This window comes from Arachis hypogaea, chromosome 3, assembly GCF_003086295.3.
Source record: "Arachis hypogaea cultivar Tifrunner chromosome 3, arahy.Tifrunner.gnm2.J5K5, whole genome shotgun sequence".
Lineage (NCBI taxonomy): Eukaryota > Viridiplantae > Streptophyta > Magnoliopsida > Fabales > Fabaceae > Arachis > Arachis hypogaea.
In genome coordinates, this window is record NC_092038.1 from 117140449 (window position 1) to 117160832 (window position 20384).

A 20384-nucleotide genomic window follows, 5' to 3' on the forward strand; every position below is an offset into this window, starting at 1 on the left:
TATACAACAGGGGAAATATACAGCACTCTTTGCATAACCAATAAAGAATTCAAATGCAAATGACATGACAAACAAAAGGTTTTTTCAAAATCCAAATAAATCACCAAGAAGCTATCAATCAATTGGTATCAATCACATCACCACTCATCAAATACACTACCTAGAAGAGAATTCCCTAGTAACACAAACAATGGAGCAATGCCATCTGATTGTGAGAAAGCATCTTCCTTATTATCAATCACATCACCACTGACCAAATAGATAGAAACCCCATACCTTGATACGGATACACACATTTTCAGTGAACAATGTATGGCAGAACATCATTTTCTGTGCAGAACAGATCTTCAAGGGAAAATAACCTAATCAACGTATAGCTACTTGGAGCAGGGAATTTCTTGTTAGTCAAAAATGTTCTTTTATACAAACAAGAAAAAATGGAATGAAATTGACCTAAAATCAAAGCAAACTGTATAAAGGAACTACCAGCCAGCTATACATCAATTTCTGTGAATGACATGACTACCAATAGAAAATATTAGGTACAAAACCCATTCCCTCATCATGATTCACACAACCCACATGCAACCACCAATTCACCTGATGTAAACTTCATGGATTTGTTGAATATACAGAAAATAAAAAAATAAAAATAGATTGATAAAATTTTAATGTTGCATTCAATGGATCTACTCTCAATATAATTATGGGAGTGCTTCATAAAATTTGAAATCAAATATAAAATGAAAGAACATGATCTTGAATACAGAAAATGGTATAAAAACTAAATGGATTTGTTGAATATATATAAAGTAAAAGATTAAAAATAGATTCATCAGTTGATATATAGGATTTAATGGGTCTACTTTGCATATAATTAAATGAAGCACACAAATGCATCACAATTAGTTCTACTTGTATGACAGAGGCTCACCTTTTTGAATTCAAATTGAATATGAAAATGCACGGAAAACAAAATATCAGTCCATATCCATCTCCATTCAATGCCATAGAGACAACTAATGAGAGGCGCAAAACATGAACAAAGACAAAAACAGCAAGAACAACTGAAAATTCCAAGAAATCAAGAAATAGGAACCAAATCACACCATACCTGCAGCAGTGAACCTATATTTCATTTCACCATATGGAAGACAGTCATCAACTACCCCAAACAATCATTGTACCGATGGCATTGAGAGTTGGTAAATGTCTTAGTTAGGAATACATCGGAAACAGCAAATGAATTGGAAAAAATTTTTATAAATAAACTGGAAAAAAAATATACACAAAGAAGAATGAAAAACTGTCAATCGCATAGCCACCAATAGAATACATTAGCTACAAAACCAATTACTTGATAATGATTCTCACAACCCACATGCAACCAGCAATTCATAATAGGTAAATTTAATGGATTTGATGGACATACCTAAAAAAAGGGAAAAATCCATCAATGGGATTATTTAATCAGAATTGAAATGGAAAAGCAAGACTTGAACAGTAGAAGATGCAATTCGGAGTGCAAAAAAATTGAATGGGAATGAAAAATCAAATCAAACTATATAAAAGTACAACCAGCAAATTATACGTCAATTCTTGCAATCACGTCACTACCAATAGAACATATTAGGTAGAAAACCAATTCCCTCAGCATGATTCACACAGCCCACAACTAACCACCAAATCACTTTATCTAAACTTAATAGATTCGTTGAATATACACAAAATTAAAGAATAAAAATAGATTCATGAAATTTGAATATCCCATTCAATGGGTCTACTCTCAATATAATTATGAGAGTGCTTCATAAAATTTAAAATCAAATACATATAACAGAAGACGAATCTGAATAGAAAAAACAGTATAAAAACTCAATAGATTTGTTCATTATAATTATTTAAGTTCTTCATAAAATTTTACATAAAACATAAGTAACAGAATTTTGATTCTGAATGCAGAAGAACTTATAAATTGCTACATTCATTGCAAACAATTCAAAGGGATTAGGAATAGCAGAATTGATAATCACATGAGATTCTAAAGAAGGAAATAAAGAAGATGAAAAACATTCATAGACCATACTCAACGTTAACAACAAGTGGGAAAGAAATGTAAACAAAAATATGAACCCACACACAAACCAAGTCACATACACAACTTCCAAATTACAATTTTCAGAAACCCTACACAATAAGATCTGGAATAACACTGAAACAGATAACAAAAAGGATCCAAATTTGCAAAATTAGAAATTTCAGAAAACCCTACACAATAAAATCTCGCCTAACCATCGAACAAATACCAAACATGATCAGAATTTGCACAATTATAAATTTCAGAAACCCTAGACAATAGAATTTCGGATAACCATGGAACAGTTACAAAAAATGATCACATTTTGCACAATTTAAAATTTCTCAAACCCTACACAATTGAATCTGGGTTAACCCTGCAACAGTAACCAAAATTGATCAGAAGAAAGTACACAATGAAGCGAAAGAAAAAGGATGAAGAGGAAAAAAGGTTTGAATGCCCCTGATTGATGGATCGAAGATCTTCCATTTGTGCGTCCACTGGAAGATGGTTAAGCTGGATGAACAGCAACGAACCAAAGTCCCAGGAAAATAGAGTTCCTGAACAGAGCTTCGTAAGGCAGAGTAAGGAGAAGAAAGCAAAGCTCGTAGGGTTTCAAGTAATCATTACTTCTTCAAACAAATCGATGGAAAAGGCAGGTTGCGTGAAAAATTGGATGAAAGGGCAAGTAGGTTGCGTAAGCGAGGAGATGAAACGCACGAATGACAGCGAATTGACAGAGGAGCACATGCACCCCCTGAAGATCAGAAGCCACCGTGGAGGGGATGCCACCGTGGAGGAGAGGCGCCACCTAGGACGGGAACCGGCGTGAAACGCGGAGAGGAGGCCATGTCGGAGATGAAACCACGGCTATCTAATGTTTGATAGATATAATAGATATAAACTAATTAATAAATTATTAAAATTTAAAAATAATAATTATTTTAATATAAAAATAAAATAAAAATATTTATTAAAGAGTAAAAATAACAAAATACTTATTGTTTCTTATCCATATTATTTTAGAATAACTTGATATTTTTGAAATATTAGTAAAAATATGTATTTTAAATTATAATTTTAAATTTTTTACTATTTTTATTTTTTATTTGCATAGTACCGAGTTAACCGGTTTAACCAGTGACCCACCGGTTGAACCAATAATCCAGTGACCCAGTAATTTGACTGGTTTAATTACCGGTTCGATTCTGACAACTATAGTTTAGAGTTCAGAGGTCAAAGATGGTAGTGAGGGTGCTTGAAGTGCCTTCAATCTAGCTCATTTACACATAACAAAAACGTGTATTTCATAAGAAAAAAATGTTTCTTTTAATTATTAATTTCTTGTTAAAAACACGTTTTTTATGAAAAAAAATATGTCTAATCAATCATATAATTAATTTTTTATAATAACATACTTATATATTACAAAATTTACCAATGTTAAATTATTAAAAAATTATATAATTAAAATTAAAATCTTAAAATTTTTTATGAAAGCACTTGTATTTAAACGATATATGAAAAAATAGAATTGAAATTAGTGTATCCAAGATATTAAAATTTTAAATTTAAAAAAAAATAAAAAAAAATTGGTGAAAGGACTAGTTTAGTGCACGACATTTAATTTCAGGAATTAAAATGAGTCACTTAATGCAAAGTGAGGGACTAATTTGATGCATATACAATGATGACATAATGATGACACATGGACGAATACTGTTGCGACACGTGGTACAAACGGACATGTGGCCAAATAACATTGTGACACGTGGTACAACCATCCATGTCAGCATGCCACGCGGCGCTTGTCACCACATCATCATACCATTACACATGGGCAACTCATGAAGTGACACGTGTAACTTATAGTCTACGTCATCATGCCATGTCATTACGTCGTTAATGAAAAATAGGTCAGGGACTAATATGGTGCATTTTTTTTCAATCTCAGAGACCTAATTGGTGCAATTGGAATCTCAAAAACGATTTTAGTGCACGACGCCAATTTCAGGGACCATTTTGGGGATAAACTCGAAAAACTCTTATTTTTTATGTCTCCACAAATATCAACTATACCACCCGAAGCTCTTGAAGCATTTATGGAGCATGGTACTCTTTCAAGGATCATTAATTCAAATGTATCAGAGGCTGAAGGAGTTCACAATGCAATTTAGAGGCTGGGGATTGATTGGAGTTCTGATGGATCACAACTGGAGCATCAAGTGTTGGATTCTTTCACAAAAAGCTTTGACAATGTGATCTCATCAACATATAGAATATATTTTAAGATTATAGACCCTTCTACATTTCAAGTTTATCAGTAAAACTCAATGCCAAAGATATATAGATTAGGCACCTTGCTTGCTGTTATGTACCTTAAACTATATCACCTCATAATAATTTTTTACTTTAATTTGCCCCCTATGAACAACACAATCACTAAACTCACTCTTGCAGTCTTGCCTGTAATAAATTAGGAAAGTTTCATGTTACAAATTTTGTTTTGTGAGATTAAAAGTTATTACTTATTAGTAGTAAATCTAGAAGAACTTGTGCTGGATAAGAAGAGGCGAATGAGAAAACCATTCTTTCCACACAAAACCATTCTCTTATCTTCTTCATCTTCTTCAGAGAGATAGAAAGAGGAACAGCAAAGTGTGGCCCTTGTTCAGTAAATGGAGGTGGTGGATTACGACCACCCTTGAAATGGAACCCATGACTTCGGGTCTCACGTCATCGTTCTTCTCGGGCTCAATCAACCTCTTGCATCATCCCAATTAGAAACACCTTACTTCAGCAGCACCAAGGATTTCCATGCGTGTCTGCCGCCATTGCGGGGCTCGTCTCATTCTCAATCATGATATGATGATATACACGTTGTTTGAACTTCGAAATCCGAAATTTTCATGGTGATAACGATAGGACTCCCTTTGATAAGTTGCATGATAACTACTTCTGCCCCGGTAATTATTTTTTCTTCTGCTTAATTTCATCAAATACTTCATTACATAAGCACCAAGAAGATTTAAGCCTTATGCACCAGCTGTCATTAGAAAGGCAGAGCTCCAGAGGGATGAAGCCGTTGGGTGAATCCTCCATCTTTTTCTTTTTGAAGGATATGCAAGAAAAATTGAATTACACAAACATTGCTGGATTTAACTTTTATTTCTTACTGCAATTTTGGTGGGAATGTTGGATTGTACTTCTACCTTAACACCCAATACTAGGTTGCACTCCTCATTACCTCTGAAATGTGGCGTTTAATGTGTTACTCTTGTTTTCTTTTTGTACCTTATGTTCATTCATAGAGGAATACATTATTGGTGATGTTTATAAACCCTGGCTAATCAAGAGTGGAAGAGTTCATTTCACTCTCTTCAGTCTCCATTCACATTATTAAAAAGAGCAATATATTTTTATATTTTCAACAATGTCGACAAGAAAGATGGTAGAGTTTTCTAAGATTTGATGCCAAGAATTTCTTCCCATGATTTATACAGGAACATTCTCCAAAAGAGAGAAAGAATTCTTGAAAATAACATACAATGAAGCTATGGTATCAGCTTGAATGACATATACACGGATATTAACTTTGTGGACATATTTAATATTTTATACATCTTATATTTTTTATTTTTAATATTAAAATTAATTATAAAAAATATTAATAATATAAAGGTGAACAAGTTCTTATGGATATAAAAAAAATATTTTCTTAAAACTTTTCAACAGCATTAAATATGTCAAAAAGAATTCAAATACCGTAACTTTTGCATGAAAAAAATTATAAAAATATTATGTACACATTAAAATTTATTGTTAAATTAATTATTATATATTTATATATATTTATACATATTAATTTATATCTTTTTATTAAATAATTAACCATTAAAATAGTCAAATTATTATAATAAAATAATTAAATAGATAATAGATAAAATATAATATTTTTTATATAAAATATCAAATACACCATAATTAATTATTAGTTAATTTTCAATGCATCGTGTATATATCTACTTATAGTTTAATTATAAGTTTATAAAAGAGCACTATATAGCTCCCTAACATAAGTAGTAGATCATTTGAGCATTAGCCTTTTGTCCAAACAAATAAATCTCGGGATGAGATTCTCTGTTAGAACAAAACGTCAAGATTCTATTTCTACTTTGACATATATAACACATGCAAAATTCGGGTTCACAAGAAGTCTAGTATTTCTTCCCGATATTTTAGCGGAACCTGAATCTTTTGGGAACTAAAATAATGGTTTAGTCCAAAAAGTTCCAATCTTCTAGTTTTATTTTTCTTCCTTTGTGCTGATCTCCACTTGCTAATACAAACCTTTGAGTTGCAGTTACCCGTTACTTATTTATAGTAATAAAAATGGTAAAAAGGCATTTTTTTTCATTGTTACAAATGACAAGATCTTGTGTTCTCAAGCTACTGATTCCCAGCAATGGGACCGTCCCGACCTTTCTTGATATCATCCCAACCCCTTACCCATGGTTGGCCAGGTGTTGCTCTTGTTGCTGGGGAAGAATGGCTCTCAAGGTTCTTCATAACTCTTTCATGCATTGCAGCAAAAACCTAAGCAATAGATAACTCAAATGTGAATTTTAACCCCAAGGAAAGCAAAAAACCAAATCAAATCAAACAAGTAACTTGAAACTCCATCAATTAAATAATGAAATGAAACTCACTGGATTACTGCTAACTGATTCTGGAGGTTTCTCCTGTCCAGATAGCCACTTCCATAGATCTGGATTCTCCTATAGAACAGAAATAGGATTTTGAAGTGCCATGACTCGAGCAAAGAAATATATCAACCAAACTAGCCTAGCAGCTCTCTATCTATTTCTTTTCCATCAGATCAGAGCTTGCAAAATAACAAAAACATCATATGAATTTTTTGACTCATCCTTCTCAGTTTACAGACTCGCAAGCTTGTTTGGAATCTGGACCCTACATGTGCAAGTTTGGAAGTTTTTTGGCAATAAATGTGATGTAGCCTAACTAGATTTTTTCAGATTAACCTCACTAGTTAAACAATGATGCAACTGCAAGTTAGAATTTTGCCTAGCTTGCAATACAAAATAGTTGCAATGATACATACATTCCAGAGATTCAAAACCAAAACCCTCCCTCTTATGGTATGTCTGATTGGAAGGGAGAAAAAATGAAGTGAGAATTTTCATAAACGAACTCCAGGTGTAATTTAACATACCAAACTCTTAAATGAAAATTTCCTATAAGCCTTAAAGATGAAACATCAATGGCAATCCAACCTGAATTGAATGTGAAAATGTTTCTTTCCCCTCAAAGGCACAAATTAATCAAGTGAAGTACATTTGTAGATAATCAGAATCAAAACACACACTAATATATACAAATTTAATGGATAAGCGTGCAAACTTCAAAATCCCTGACCCTATCAATTACAATCAAGTTGGTGTAAATCAAAGAGTTCCATATCGTAATGATGGAGTTTAAGTGTACCAGTGAAATTAGAAGATAACATACTTGTGCAGTTGTACAATGGATCCAAGTGGAACTCAGATGATCCTCGGTAATATTTACAAACAATCAATACTAGAATGAAGGAAACTACTCATGGCGGTGAATTACCAAGGGAGGAAATGGGGAATTACCAAGTCGAGGACATGAACGAGAGCTCGAAGACGATTTTCATCCAAGGAGTGAACATTGTCCTCCACCCATTTGCCGAGAACCAAGTCGAGTTCCAAGAACCCTCGTTGTTTGCTTCTATAAATTAGCCTGTTCAGAAAGAAAGAACAAAGTCAAAAGAGGAAGAATAGAAAGAAAAGAGGGGAGGGGAAGGGGGACCTGTTAAACAAGCGCCTTTTGCTTTCTTCGTCAGACAAATCGATATGAAGGGAGCTGAAAGGAGAAGAAAGAGAATAGCGAGGAAGAGGAGATGCGGTGGGATTAGATGAAGTGAGGAATCTGCGGAGGTTGATAACACCTCGTCTCAGCGAACCCATTTGATTGGGAATGGGAAAATAGTAGGAGGAATGAATGAGTGAAAATTGAATTGTGTTTTTAGTTGTATTTGTATGGGTTACACACTACTACCGTGGCTCTCTTTCCTCCTCACACACCGCACTCATCTATTATCTATTATTAATTTATTAATTATTAGTTATTACGCCACGCAAACTACTCTAGGTTTGTTTGCATGAACTTCTACAAAAATGTTTTTTCAAGTGATTTTTAAAAAAAAAATATTTAATAATTATGTTTAAATATAATAATATAAAATTATTTTTTATTTATTTTATTAAAAATATTTTTAAATAAAAAAATATTTGAAAAAATATAAATTATAATTTTAAAAAATACTTTTTCTATTTTTTAGTATTTTTACTGATACTATTAGAATTTTATCAAATACACTAAAAAATAAAAAATCTTTTAACTTAATAACATCCAAACAAATACTTAAATTTCAATTCATCGTCTAGCATTCTCATTTTAAAAATTGTTGTGTATTAATTAAAGAGTAAATACTCAATTGAGTAGTTATTTATTTTTACGAATAAAGCAATTTTTATCTAAATATAAGGATATTTCGATCTCCAACTTTTTATTTAGAATAATATGATTTTTTAGTTAAAAAATCTGTTAAATAGTAATAAAAATTAATTTTATGGAATTTTATACTTTTAGGATAAAATATTAAATTAGTCTCTTAAATTTGGACATCTTTAATTTTTAAGAGCAACTTAATGGGACAAAAAGTTGAAACCCTACGCAGGAACTTACCATTAAAGAGATGAGAGAAGGAGTTCCTACACAGTTTTTGAGGAGAGTGAGTTCCTCTAAATGGGGATTCATATTGTCCAATAATAGAAAATGGATCGTTTCTATTTTTTTAACACTTAAAAGAATAAATTGTGATCTCTCATCTTTATTTTATAAGTGAGATCAAAAATAAATAGAAGAGAAAAAATAATGAAAGGTGAGATTAAACACCGGATATTATCCAATTTTTTCCATTGAAGATGATCTACTCCTCCAATAATAACTTGCTACTTGGCAAGTTATTATAAAAATAAATAATTATATAAAATTTTAATTAATTAAATAATTATATCTTTATTTAATTTAAATAATAATTAATTAAATAATTAAATCATAATTAATTTATTAATAATTATAATAATTAAATTTTTTTAATTAATTATTTATATTTTTGTATTAAGTAATTTTACAAATTAGTGTAATTTCGAATTATATATTGTGTATTTATTGTTATATATGAATTATTTTAATATTGATATCTTTTAATAGTGAATTATTTTTAAATTTATAAATTTAAATAATATTATTAAAAAAATAATTACATTAATTTTAAGTATTTTAATTAATTAATTAATTAAGTGGGACTACAATAGGGACTAAAGTTAGTTTCTCCTAATGGAGAAGAGATAGAGGTTTTGAGTTCCTATTTACTGTTTATGACGCAAAAGCTGATGTGGAGTTACTTTTTATGACAGGTGAGCCATAAATAGAGACTGGGATGAGTTCTCTACTGGAGATGGTCTAAGGTTTAAAGTGTCTTATTTGAATCCAAAAAAGTTTCATTTAACTTCAATATAGTCCCACCGTGAGGTCAAAGTTAAATAATTAACGGAAACAAGATCGATAAATGTATTGATACATCTACGATTGATTTTGTACCTTCAAAGTTTGTATTTGTTCTCCAGATTATCGACCTTATTTTTATATTGCTGTCATGTAGGACATTCTGTTATTTATTTAACTTTGACCTCACAATGAGATTACATCAAAAATAATAAAACTTTTTTTCATTTAAATATGACATTTTAAACTTTAAGAACCAAAACAAAATTAGTACGAACTACCTTCAACCATATGGGGCAAATGCTCTCATTGAATTTTCATAAAGCTTCATGTAGAATACATAAAAAACTATATTTGCCCCCACCTAATAAATAAGTTTGACCTCACTAATTTTTTTTTTTTTTGGTTCACACATTTTTCAGTGTGTATAAAAATGAAAAAAAAAAGACACGAAACATAAACATTAATCAATAATAAATATATAAAAACATCAATACAAAGCACATCAATTCAATTTTAATAAATAAATTTATTATCATTAAAGGTTGATATACTACAGACAATATTAAAATAATTATTTTTTATTTACTAATTCAGTACTTAATAAATTAAAAAAATTAAATAAATATAATAAAAAACCAAAATTTGACTCCATTAAATATTTTTTTATTATAAAAATTAAAATTTTATCCATGAAAAATATATTTAGTTCGCTTAATATTAATAAAAAATAAATATCTAAATTATTTGAATATTTAAAAGTAATTTTAGATTTTTGGTATGTTTATGTAAATAAATATTACCAAAGAATTTTTTTATGAATTGCGTATATCAAAATTTGTAGCAAAATTTTAAAATTTAATCAATGGAAGACTAAAAAAATTAAAAATAAAACAAAAAAATATTGTCTAAAATTAAATGGCTTAGTTTCTAAAATAAAAAAATTACATAGACTCGAAAAAATATTATTTTTTATTGGTATTTTTTTAAAATTAGTTTTAGGTTTATCAATAACAACATTAGTTCAAGAAACCTCTTTGGCTATAAATATTATAAAAATTTAATTTCGTAATCATATGGGAGATGACTTTTTAAATAATTGTTCAATAATATATATAGAAAGAAAAATATTTGATTGTATTGACAATTGAAAGGAAATATAAAACCTATTTAACTTATTATTTTAGTGTTTAAATTTATTTGTTAGACAATTTGAAAACTAATTATATTTTACCATAACAAAATATAATTATAAAAATTATTATCATATTATATATGCATTGCCTCCATGACCAAATTTTTTGGATCCGTCAGTAATTTTACCCATACTTTTATTTATAATTTATGGGATTTTAACCTCTCAAAATTCTTTTCAATAATAAAACTAATTACACCATCACTATTGCCACTTTTTCATCATTATCATTATAATTTCTACTTTTATTATTTCTATTGTACAATCATACTTTATAATCATTATCTTTTCTACCATCATCAATATTACCATAATAAAAAGCTTGAGGATCCAAGTGCTCTTTTTTATTGGACAAGAATCGTCTCGTCATTCGTAAAAATAGATAAGGATCGGATTAATTCTTTACTCTTAATTAAATTTAAAAAATTTTTTATGATTACTCATTAAAAAGAAAATTCGCACTAATAAAAAAAAATTTTGAAAGATGTCAACGAAAAAAACTCCAAACAATTTTAAAATTTGAAAGCATGCTAATCACTTTTAAAATTTGATAAGGTGCTAATCACTCAGCCAAAGTCTATTTCCAATGAGCATAATAATATTAAAGTGACCAGTAGAATTTACTAATTAGATATTTTGAATTAATTTAATTAATATACAATTTTCAGTAGTTAGATCAGTAATTTACCTTGAAAGTTAGCTAAATCATCCAATTTTAGTGATCGCCTCACCATTATGCTCATTGAAAATGTCCAGCAAAATTATAGCCATGTTTATCAAATTTTAAAATTATTAAGAATTTTTTATCAATAACATCTTTCAAGAATTTTTCATCAACACCTGAATTTTTTGAATACTGAATTAGTAGTTAATTAAAAAAAATTAGTTATAAACCCATACTTCTGAGACCAAAATTTACAGTAAATTGTTTTCCTCTTATTGAGCATCATTGATAAGCATCCTCGGAGAAGCAGAGGGCTGGATTTTAAAAGAACTATGATTCGTCGAGGACTGGATTTTAAAAGAATTACGAATTTAGGTTGGATACGAATTTAGGTTGGATGCTGCTGTGAAGCCCTAATATTTTGGTTTCCTATGGTATCCCCCAACCCAACAATCAAGGACTAATCCGTCGCGAATCTGAGCTCCATTGTTTCATTTAAGGGTCTGTCGCCGGCCAATGATTTACTGCATGCACAAAACGAGATTTAACCCCCCGACACTTACTTAAGCAGACGAGTGAGAATCAGAAGACTAGATTTTAAAAGAACTACGGATTTAGGTTGGATGCTGCTGCGAAGCCCTAATTTTGTTTTGATATAACACGAGATTTGTTTGTGGGGATGGGGGGCGGATTGGGTAACAATAAATGGCTCAATAAACCTATTGTAATTTAAAATTTAAAGGATAAAAGAAAAAACGCACAATGATTTAAACATATTAAAGAAAAAAAAGATAAAAAAAAATCACATTGATTAAACATATACAACAAAAATTGAGAAGATGTGTAATTTGATTGGTTGCAAATTTGTTGATGCCTAGATGAGACAAATAAGTGAGTTAAATGATGAATTTTTAAAGTAAACATTACCTGTAAACAAAATATCAATTCTAAATAGCAACTTTCAGTTGTTTCTTTAAAATCTAGCAATTTCATTTAAGCATCTTACAATGTCATTAAACCACACAAGTGTTGCTACTTGCTAGATGATTGGATCTCTCTTCACCGTTATAAGCAAAAACAATTAAGAGAAAAATAATTTTACAACCTCAATTAGCTTCAAAAAAGTCCTCAAACGACCGGCATAACACATATCTGGTTTCCACTCCCATATGCATAGCATACTTTAAAATAAGGTGAAGGATAAAAATGAGAACAAAGTGCCTATGGACTCAACACCTATTGTCCAACTAAGCTCAAAATTTATCTATTCTGATGATCTTGGTCGGCAGCTCCAGTGAGCGAAAAGGTTTTCAACCATTTCAATCTCGCCTTGTTGTCCTCCTACGTGGTGCGGCAGCAGATGTTTCCTCCTTCTCTTTGTTTTCTTCATTCTCTACGCCACTTTCATTGGCCTTAGTTTCTTTGGGTGCTGGGCTTGGCTGCTCTACCCTTGCCTACACAACAAGACACATGCCCACGGATTAACATAATGTCCTACACAGTGTCCGAAATATAGATACTGGAGACCAATTTTACTGGGTAAGATACAATCATACATCAATGAATTTCATTACTCACCGGCTTCTTTTTTCCCCCAAATATGAGCTTGAAGAAGATTGTCAAGAAGACAACCACAACAGACACGAGAATTCCAATAGTGAGATTTGGTTGCTTCTCACCCTTTTCAATGAGATCCTGTTCAGAAGCACAGGATTCACGATAAAATCCAATGAGTGCAACATAACAGGATGTGTACACAAAAAAAGATGGGAGTATTTTGTTGATAATCTTACATGTATTTTGAGCTTGTAATCACTCAGGAATGGAATGTCAGCTATCTTGTATAAGAGGTCAAATACCTTCTTCTGCATGGTTAAAAAAATAAAATAACGCATCAGAAATAGGAGAGGGCAGAAAACCCATATTAGAGACATGCTGCACAGTAAAAATGAGCTACAGCTGGAAAACACTCAAATCAACAACATTACCTGCAAGTCTGCAAGACCACTTGAAGCAGCCACAGAATCTTCTTCTTCCTTCTGTTTCTCTTTCTCAACTGCAAACTTAGGCTTCCATGTAGTCTCTCTATAAGAGGCTGCAACCTTGTCATCTTTAGCTATCAAGATATTGTCAAACAATATGCCATCTTGCATTGTCCAGATCTCAATACCAATAGCAGCAATGGGCTCAAAATCAGGCTTTTCAAGTTCAAAGTAGTCTGGGTTTGGAATATCACGCGGCTTCCATATACCCTTATAAGCTGGGTTGTCAATGAGAGGGGCATGCCATTTTCCCTTGTAAGCAGGATTCCTCTTCATTGGCCTCTTCCACTCACCGCAACCAGGGGCGGAGTCACACTTGGGGTTATCAATTTTGGGGGCTTCCCATTCACCATCCTCCTCATCATCCCAATCTTCTGGTTTTGTGGCTTCGGGGTCATCAATTTCTTCAGGCTCATCATCCAACCATCCTTCAGGTTTCTCAGCTTCTTCATCAAGAATTTCCATGGGTGCATCCTCATCCCAGTCATCTGGCTTTACAGCATTTGGGTCTGGAATTTTAGCTCTCTCATCCCAGTCCTCAGGTTTATTGTCATCGGGATCTGGGATCGTCTTGGGAGGGATAAGAGCAGGTTCAAAATCCTCCGAAGATAAGAAGTTTGCCTTCTTCTTCTCTTCCCCATCAATCAAGATACGCAATTCATTGTCAGGCTTCAGAATAGCAGTGTATACATGGGTTAGTTTGTCAGATGGAACGGAAGGAGGATACTTGAGATGGTGTTCAACGTACTCCCCAGTCTTGGGATTCTTATGCTTGAAGATGAAGTGCACCTTGTTTGTAGCTCCACACTTGTCAGGACCAAACATGATAGAATAAGGAGATTCATTGTCAAATCCTTTGGGTTTCCATCCAGCCTCCTGTGGTCTAAGATACTTTAGGTATGCACCACCACACTCAAGACCATTCTGAAGACGAGTCTCGAATTGAAGAACAACTGATTCATCCTTGAGAGTCACCGGTTCATCAAGTTCTTTAACTATAGCATACTTCCTTGCTTTCTCACTGACAAGAAGTCCGTAATCATCATGCCCCTCACTCTTCTCATGCTTCCACGCACCTAGAACAAAGGGAGCAAATAAAAAAAAATTCCAACTTTCAGGTAAAAAAAAATGATACATCATGGTAGTTTCCAATGGCATTTTGGTAATTTTAATTTTAAATTCAAACATCTATGATGTCAATTTACAACAGGTGAAATTTCAAATATGCACTACTAAAGCACCCCACACTAGGGGAAACAAGTGCACCAAACTTGTTGCATATACAAGTCTAAAAATATAAAGAAGACATTACAAGGACTCAAATGCAAAATTCCAAAATACAGACTGAGAAGCACTTATTTCAAGGTGATAACAGGAGGCCCTTCTCCTTTACACACAATCATTTGGAAATTAAGGATGTACATTGTAAACAAAATTGTAGCAACGAGATATTTGCTGAAAATAATGGTATTGGTCTTTACATAGATTCCATTTTTACACTAAGTATTTTCTTGAATAAAAATCATTGACAATCACACAATAGAATAAGCAAGGTAAAGTTGAGAGAACCCGAGCTTATAAACGAAAATATATATTGGGACAAAAGAGGAACAAAGGGAATTATGAATAAGAGAAACCATCAGAAACCAGAGTTTTATCTCCAGAAGCTATATAAGCTATACAGTCCGCATCATGGTTGGGGTCACAACCCCACATCACTTGATTTCCTCTTCATTCAATTTGTTTTCCACTTTCCAGACACCATCCACACAACGCACATGACAGATAGCAGTAAAATCAAACGGGAAAAATAAAATGAACCACAAGAAAAAAGGCAATAACGGACTCTGAAGAAAGAAGGGCTCAGATTTAATGGGTATGAGAAGCTTGTCAACACTGAATCATCAGAGTGGTGCATGACTTCCTCTAGTACTCATCACAGCCCACGAAATTCTATGTTCAATGCAACGACAAAAACAACACAAAAAATGTATCTAAGGAGTTGACTTAGAGAGAGAAGTGACACTAAAGTTACCACAATTTATTGATCTCTCTAGAATACTCATGCTTTCTTTACATGCTTATTAGTTATTAGTATCGGGCGAAAATTCTGACCAGCAACAGTCGTTAATTTATTTACAAAAATTGTTACAAGAATATTATCAAATAAGCCAATAGGATCTCTTTATTACTTTGATTACACCTCCACTAATAAATTTTGCATTCCAAAATTACAGACCTAGAAAGTATACTTTTGAACATCGTCGGTTCGTCCAACCATGTATCAAAATGCTAGTCGTTTCTACAATTCGTAAAGCATTTATAGAAGGAACTCCGTCAAACTGCCCAGAGAGAAGAAGTCTGGTGGATTCGGATTTCAATATTTTGAGTGAGATTCGTTTAATTTCTTTCTTCTTTAAGTTTGAAATTCATCATAATAACACAAGCATATACAGTAATCAATTGAAGACAACACACAAAAGCATGTTGATATCACACTTTGGACAAACAGCCAGTAAAATAATCAGAACTAAACTCAGAGTGACTACAATCAAATCAATCATACAAACAAGGAAATAAATGAGCTAGGGCTTACCATTGTACTCGTCCTTCTGCGACACAATCCAACGGCCTTCGAAATTCTCATCGAACGACTCGTAGAAGATCTGAAGCACATGCGTAACACAGACAAAATCAGTCCACGCAAAAGCAAAAGCAAAAGCAAAAGACACAGATCCAACGCATAAAAGAATGAGAAAGAGTAAATACGGCGTCGTCGACGTCATCTGAAGCGCGGAGGAGCTGAAACGATGCAGCGCAGACGAGGAGGAGCACTGTAACGATCCCCGGAGGGGTTAACTTCCGTTCTCCCATGATTCTCACTCTCTCTAGCTGACTCACAGTGAAACCCTAATCTTGAAATGATAATAAGAGTGAAATCTTAACAATAGTGAGATCTAGAATTTCCTAATAAAATAACAGCGTGTAGTTGGGGGATGACGGCATCCCCATTTCGGGTTTGTACCACTTTATAGACTTGCTTCCCACTTAGCTTAGAGCTGTTTCGACCAATGATCAAACGCGCCGCGTGACATTAGCCAATAATATCTTGCCACGTTGCCTTTTTGCATCACTCTTATGTCGTGCTTTCTGCGCCTAAATATCAAAATCCATATATCCCATGATCCGCCTTTTTTCATTTATTTTGGAGTAATTACCAAATCAAATAATCAATACATCAATACATAATACACTTGCTGAGGTTTTTAAGAGATTTTTTATTTAAATAAATCAAATAAATGCATTAATTATCGAAATAAATAATTTTAAAAATATTTATCATTTTGTATTTTTTTAATTATATCTCATTTACGGTGTAAATGAGATAGACATGTATCTCGTTTACACTATAAACGAGATACATGGAGTTGTGTCCCACCGGTTATAAAAAGGTGTGTAACTCTTGGTATTTTTTACAAACTTTTTGTATCATATTTCTCACAAATACAAAGTATGGCCAGTAATAATCCGTACATAGTTGTGCTTGTGTATTCCAATTGCCGTATGAGAAACGGCGACAACGGGGTGACATTTGAGTGCGAGGATCCGATATTGTTTCACACTCAACGTGTGAATACGTTGTCGGATTTGAAGAGTTTGATACTGAGCAAGGTCGGTGGTACAGTAGCGAGGGAAATGGGAAGGGTGGCGTATAGGTTACTGGCCCCTATGAGTAATGGAGTCTTCCGATTTCGACTATTCCAACTCCAAGGGACATGCATGTGCGAGTGATGTTCGACATCCATGGGAGGATCATGGTGGAGCAAGTAATGGAGCTGTTTGCAGAGGTTGGACACAGTGGCGGTGGTCCTTCCATACAGTCGACCTATGTGCAGGACAACCGACCTCTCACACCACCGCCCATTCATGTTGCCGTTCCAGTGGATGAGGCGGAGGAGAGCGAGGAGGAGTCAGACGAGGATTACGTGGCGGACAGTGGTGATAGCGGATCGTCCGATAGTGGGATGAGAATGAGTGTGTTTCAGAGACATCTGTTCCGACTGCGGCCCGCCATGTCCTGCCTCCACCTCTTCCGATACCAACGCTTTCAGAAGTTCCCTCTCACTATCACAGTTTGGATTTGGACGCCATGCATGAGAGGACTCCGTTTCTTAACATGGGTGAAGAGGATTGCAACCTAGATGGCAGTGTAGAGTTTTGAGTCGGCCACAAGTTTAGAAGCCGAGAGGCAGTGCTTCAGAGTGTGAAGAACTACAGTATTCGAAGGAGTGCGGAGTACCGAGTGATAGAATCAGACCGGTTAAAGTGTCATGTGCAGTGCTGTCAAGCTGATAATGGGAGTCAATGGAGCCTCCGTGTAGCCCTTCGACAGAACCTTGGATACTGGTAATATTAAGTTTATCTGTGTCTTTCAACACTTCATTACGATATACTAAGTAGTTGTACGAAGTGCCTAAACCAATCTTGTGTTGTTGTGTTCAGAGAGGTTCGGAGGGTGGGTAGAGTGCATAGTTGTCTAGCACCCACCATGTCTCAAGACCATCGCCAGCTAGACAGCAGTCTGATATGCCGGATCATCTTGCCTTTGATTTAGTCCAACCCCTCTGTCAGCATTCTAATTTTGCAAGGTGCGGTCCAAGCGAGCTATCACTTCAAAATGTCCTACAGAAAGGTGTGGACGGCCAAGCAGAAGGCAATTGCACAAATCTATGGGGATTGGGAGGAATCGTACAATAAGGTTCCCAAGTTGCTTCAGGCACTGCAGAGCTATTTTCCTGGTACCATTTGTGACCTCTGCGTTAAACCATTCTACGATGGGCACCTCCTTGTATGTGACTGCAGCATGTTTGACAAGGTATTTTGGTCGTTTCCGTCATGTGTAGAAGTCTTCAAGAATTACAAGCCCTTTGTCTCTATAGATGATATGCATCTGTATGGCAGGTATGGTGGTGTATTGCTTATTGTGGTGCCGCAAGATAGGAATAACAACATCCTGCCTATTGCCTTTGCCATTATGGAATCCGAGAGCACCGAGTCATAGTCGTTCTTCCTAACTAATCTGAGACGCCATGTCACCCTACAAGACGGCCTACTGGTTATCTCCGACAGATCTCAGGCTATCAAGGCAGCGCTTAGCTCTGATGACAGTGGTTGGCATCCCCCTAGAGCCTACCATGCTTACTGCATAAGACACATGGCTGCGAACTTCATGACACGGTTCAAGTCAGCCGAGGGCAAGAGGTACCTCATTAACGCTGCTTATAGTCCAAGCTAGGCCGGTTACGAGTGGTACATGGATGCGTTGAGAGGAGTCTCGTCTACCATGGTTGAGTGGGCTAGTCATTTCAGGAAGGAGATTTGGCTGCAACATTGTGACGGTGGGCGTCGGTTTGGCCACATGACGACAAATCTATCCGAGTGCATCAAAGCAGTGTTGAAGGGCACCTAGTACTTGCCAATTTCTGCCATTGTGCGCATCACGTACGAGAGATTACAGAATTTGTTTGTGACAAAGGGCAGAGAGGTGCAGTCACAGCTCGCTGTTGGATGCCGATTCTCACAGAGACTATTAGCCGCCATTGAGAAGAACAGAGAAGGGATACCAAAGATGCATGTCACTCACTGTAACAGGCGGGCATCAGTGTTTGTTGTGGAGGAGTTTGAGCTGTTTGAGGGATGGGGGCAGCTCCTTCCGTGTTCGGCTATTGAAGGGCACGTGTGACTGCAGTTTATTCTAGTCACTCTACTATCTGTGCCGTCACGCACTAGCTGGGTGTGCCGCTGCTATCATAGAGTGGGCCCCACACTGGTATACTCCTCTATCTGGTGGACACCACTGAGAAAATCTCTGGTAAATCCAACTCATCAGCAGCGGAGTGCAACCGTTGATATCTGTGACTCCCCGCTGTGCCGCCAAACAGAGTGACTGGTAAGTCCAGACCAGCACAGCAGAGCCCCATGATAACGCCCTGCACTCCATGAAGTCCCGTAAAAACAGTAGCCACCGTACGTACACCAGGTTGTTGGACTTGTCTGTCAGTAGATACCCTTCGATCAGTAACATAATGTAGCAGCGGGCATACTGCCGGAGGGTCTCAGGATCGTCGACATACTTAGATTAACTGAACATAACGTAACTAACCTCAAAGTCGCCCACCCCAGCGTAATGCGAAGTTTCGTTTAGTCTGTTGATGTCACCGTCGTTACTCGCCTGGCGTGCCATCCCCTTATTGGACTCAAATATGGAAGGAAATGGTTAAAAGAGGGGAGAAAGAGTTTGACTAGGTCAAAGTGGGATCCAGGAACATTGTGTAAACGACTTATACTTATAAGCGTCGTTCAGCCTTATCTCGTTTACAGTGTAAACGAGATAAGGGTCTATCTCGTTTACAGTGTAAACGAGATAAACCTTATCTCGTTTACACTATAAACGAGATATGACACACTGACGTGTCATATCTCGTTTATACTGTAAACGAGATATGACTGGAGAACGCAAAACAATAAATATTTTTAAAATTATTTATTTCGGTAATTAATGCATTTATTTTATCTATTTAAATAAAAAATCCAATTTTTAAGAGCAGATATTTTGATATAAAAAATTTAAAATATAATACAATTTTAAATTGATGTATGTATTTGTGTGATATATGAAAAAAAATTTATTTATGTTTTAGATATGTTTAATTAAAAAAATTCATCGATACTTTAACTTTAAATGAAGTTAATATATTTTTTGTTATTTAAGCAAAACCTAAATAAAAGTAT

General features: G+C 34.3%; 3 protein-coding genes and 1 non-coding gene across 6 annotated transcripts; 1 reads left to right on the forward strand and 3 right to left on the reverse strand.

The window, feature by feature from the left end:
* Positions 1–6353: 6353 nt before the first annotated feature.
* Positions 6354–8212, reverse strand: LOC112791016 (succinate dehydrogenase assembly factor 2, mitochondrial). Of its 3 annotated transcripts, none has more exons than XM_025833686.3 (4): positions 7931–8212; positions 7735–7861; positions 6787–6855; positions 6354–6673 (listed from the first exon to the last, which is right to left on the reverse strand). In XM_025833686.3, exons 1-4 carry the CDS (start codon positions 8086–8088, stop codon positions 6527–6529), a joined length of 501 nt encoding a protein of 166 aa, XP_025689471.1. In that variant the 5' UTR covers positions 8089–8212; the 3' UTR covers positions 6354–6526. The 3 variants fall into 3 exon arrangements, with proteins under 3 accessions (XP_025689471.1, XP_029152950.1, XP_025689472.1); XM_029297117.2 differs by having other exon boundaries at positions 7712–7861; positions 7931–8182; XM_025833687.3 differs by lacking the exon at positions 6787–6855 and having other exon boundaries at positions 7931–8182.
* Positions 8213–12515: 4303 nt separating this feature from the next.
* Positions 12516–16832, reverse strand: LOC112791017 (calnexin homolog). The gene is made up of 6 exons (XM_025833688.3): positions 16362–16832; positions 16189–16258; positions 13539–14668; positions 13344–13415; positions 13129–13245; positions 12516–13004 (listed from the first exon to the last, which is right to left on the reverse strand). The coding sequence occupies exons 1-6, from the start codon at positions 16464–16466 to the stop codon at positions 12870–12872; spliced, it is 1629 nt and encodes a 542-aa protein (XP_025689473.1). The 5' UTR covers positions 16467–16832; the 3' UTR covers positions 12516–12869.
* On the reverse strand, positions 15452–15537 carry LOC112793562 (small nucleolar RNA Z221/R21b). Its single transcript, XR_003198255.1, has one exon. It is a non-coding gene; the product is annotated as a small nucleolar RNA Z221/R21b (small nucleolar RNA).
* Positions 16833–18270: 1438 nt separating the features above from the next.
* LOC112779973 (uncharacterized) lies at positions 18271–18654 on the forward strand. Its single transcript, XM_025824326.1, has one exon. The coding sequence runs from the start codon at positions 18271–18273 to the stop codon at positions 18652–18654; it is 384 nt and encodes a 127-aa protein (XP_025680111.1).
* The last annotated feature ends 1730 nt before the right edge of the window (positions 18655–20384 follow it).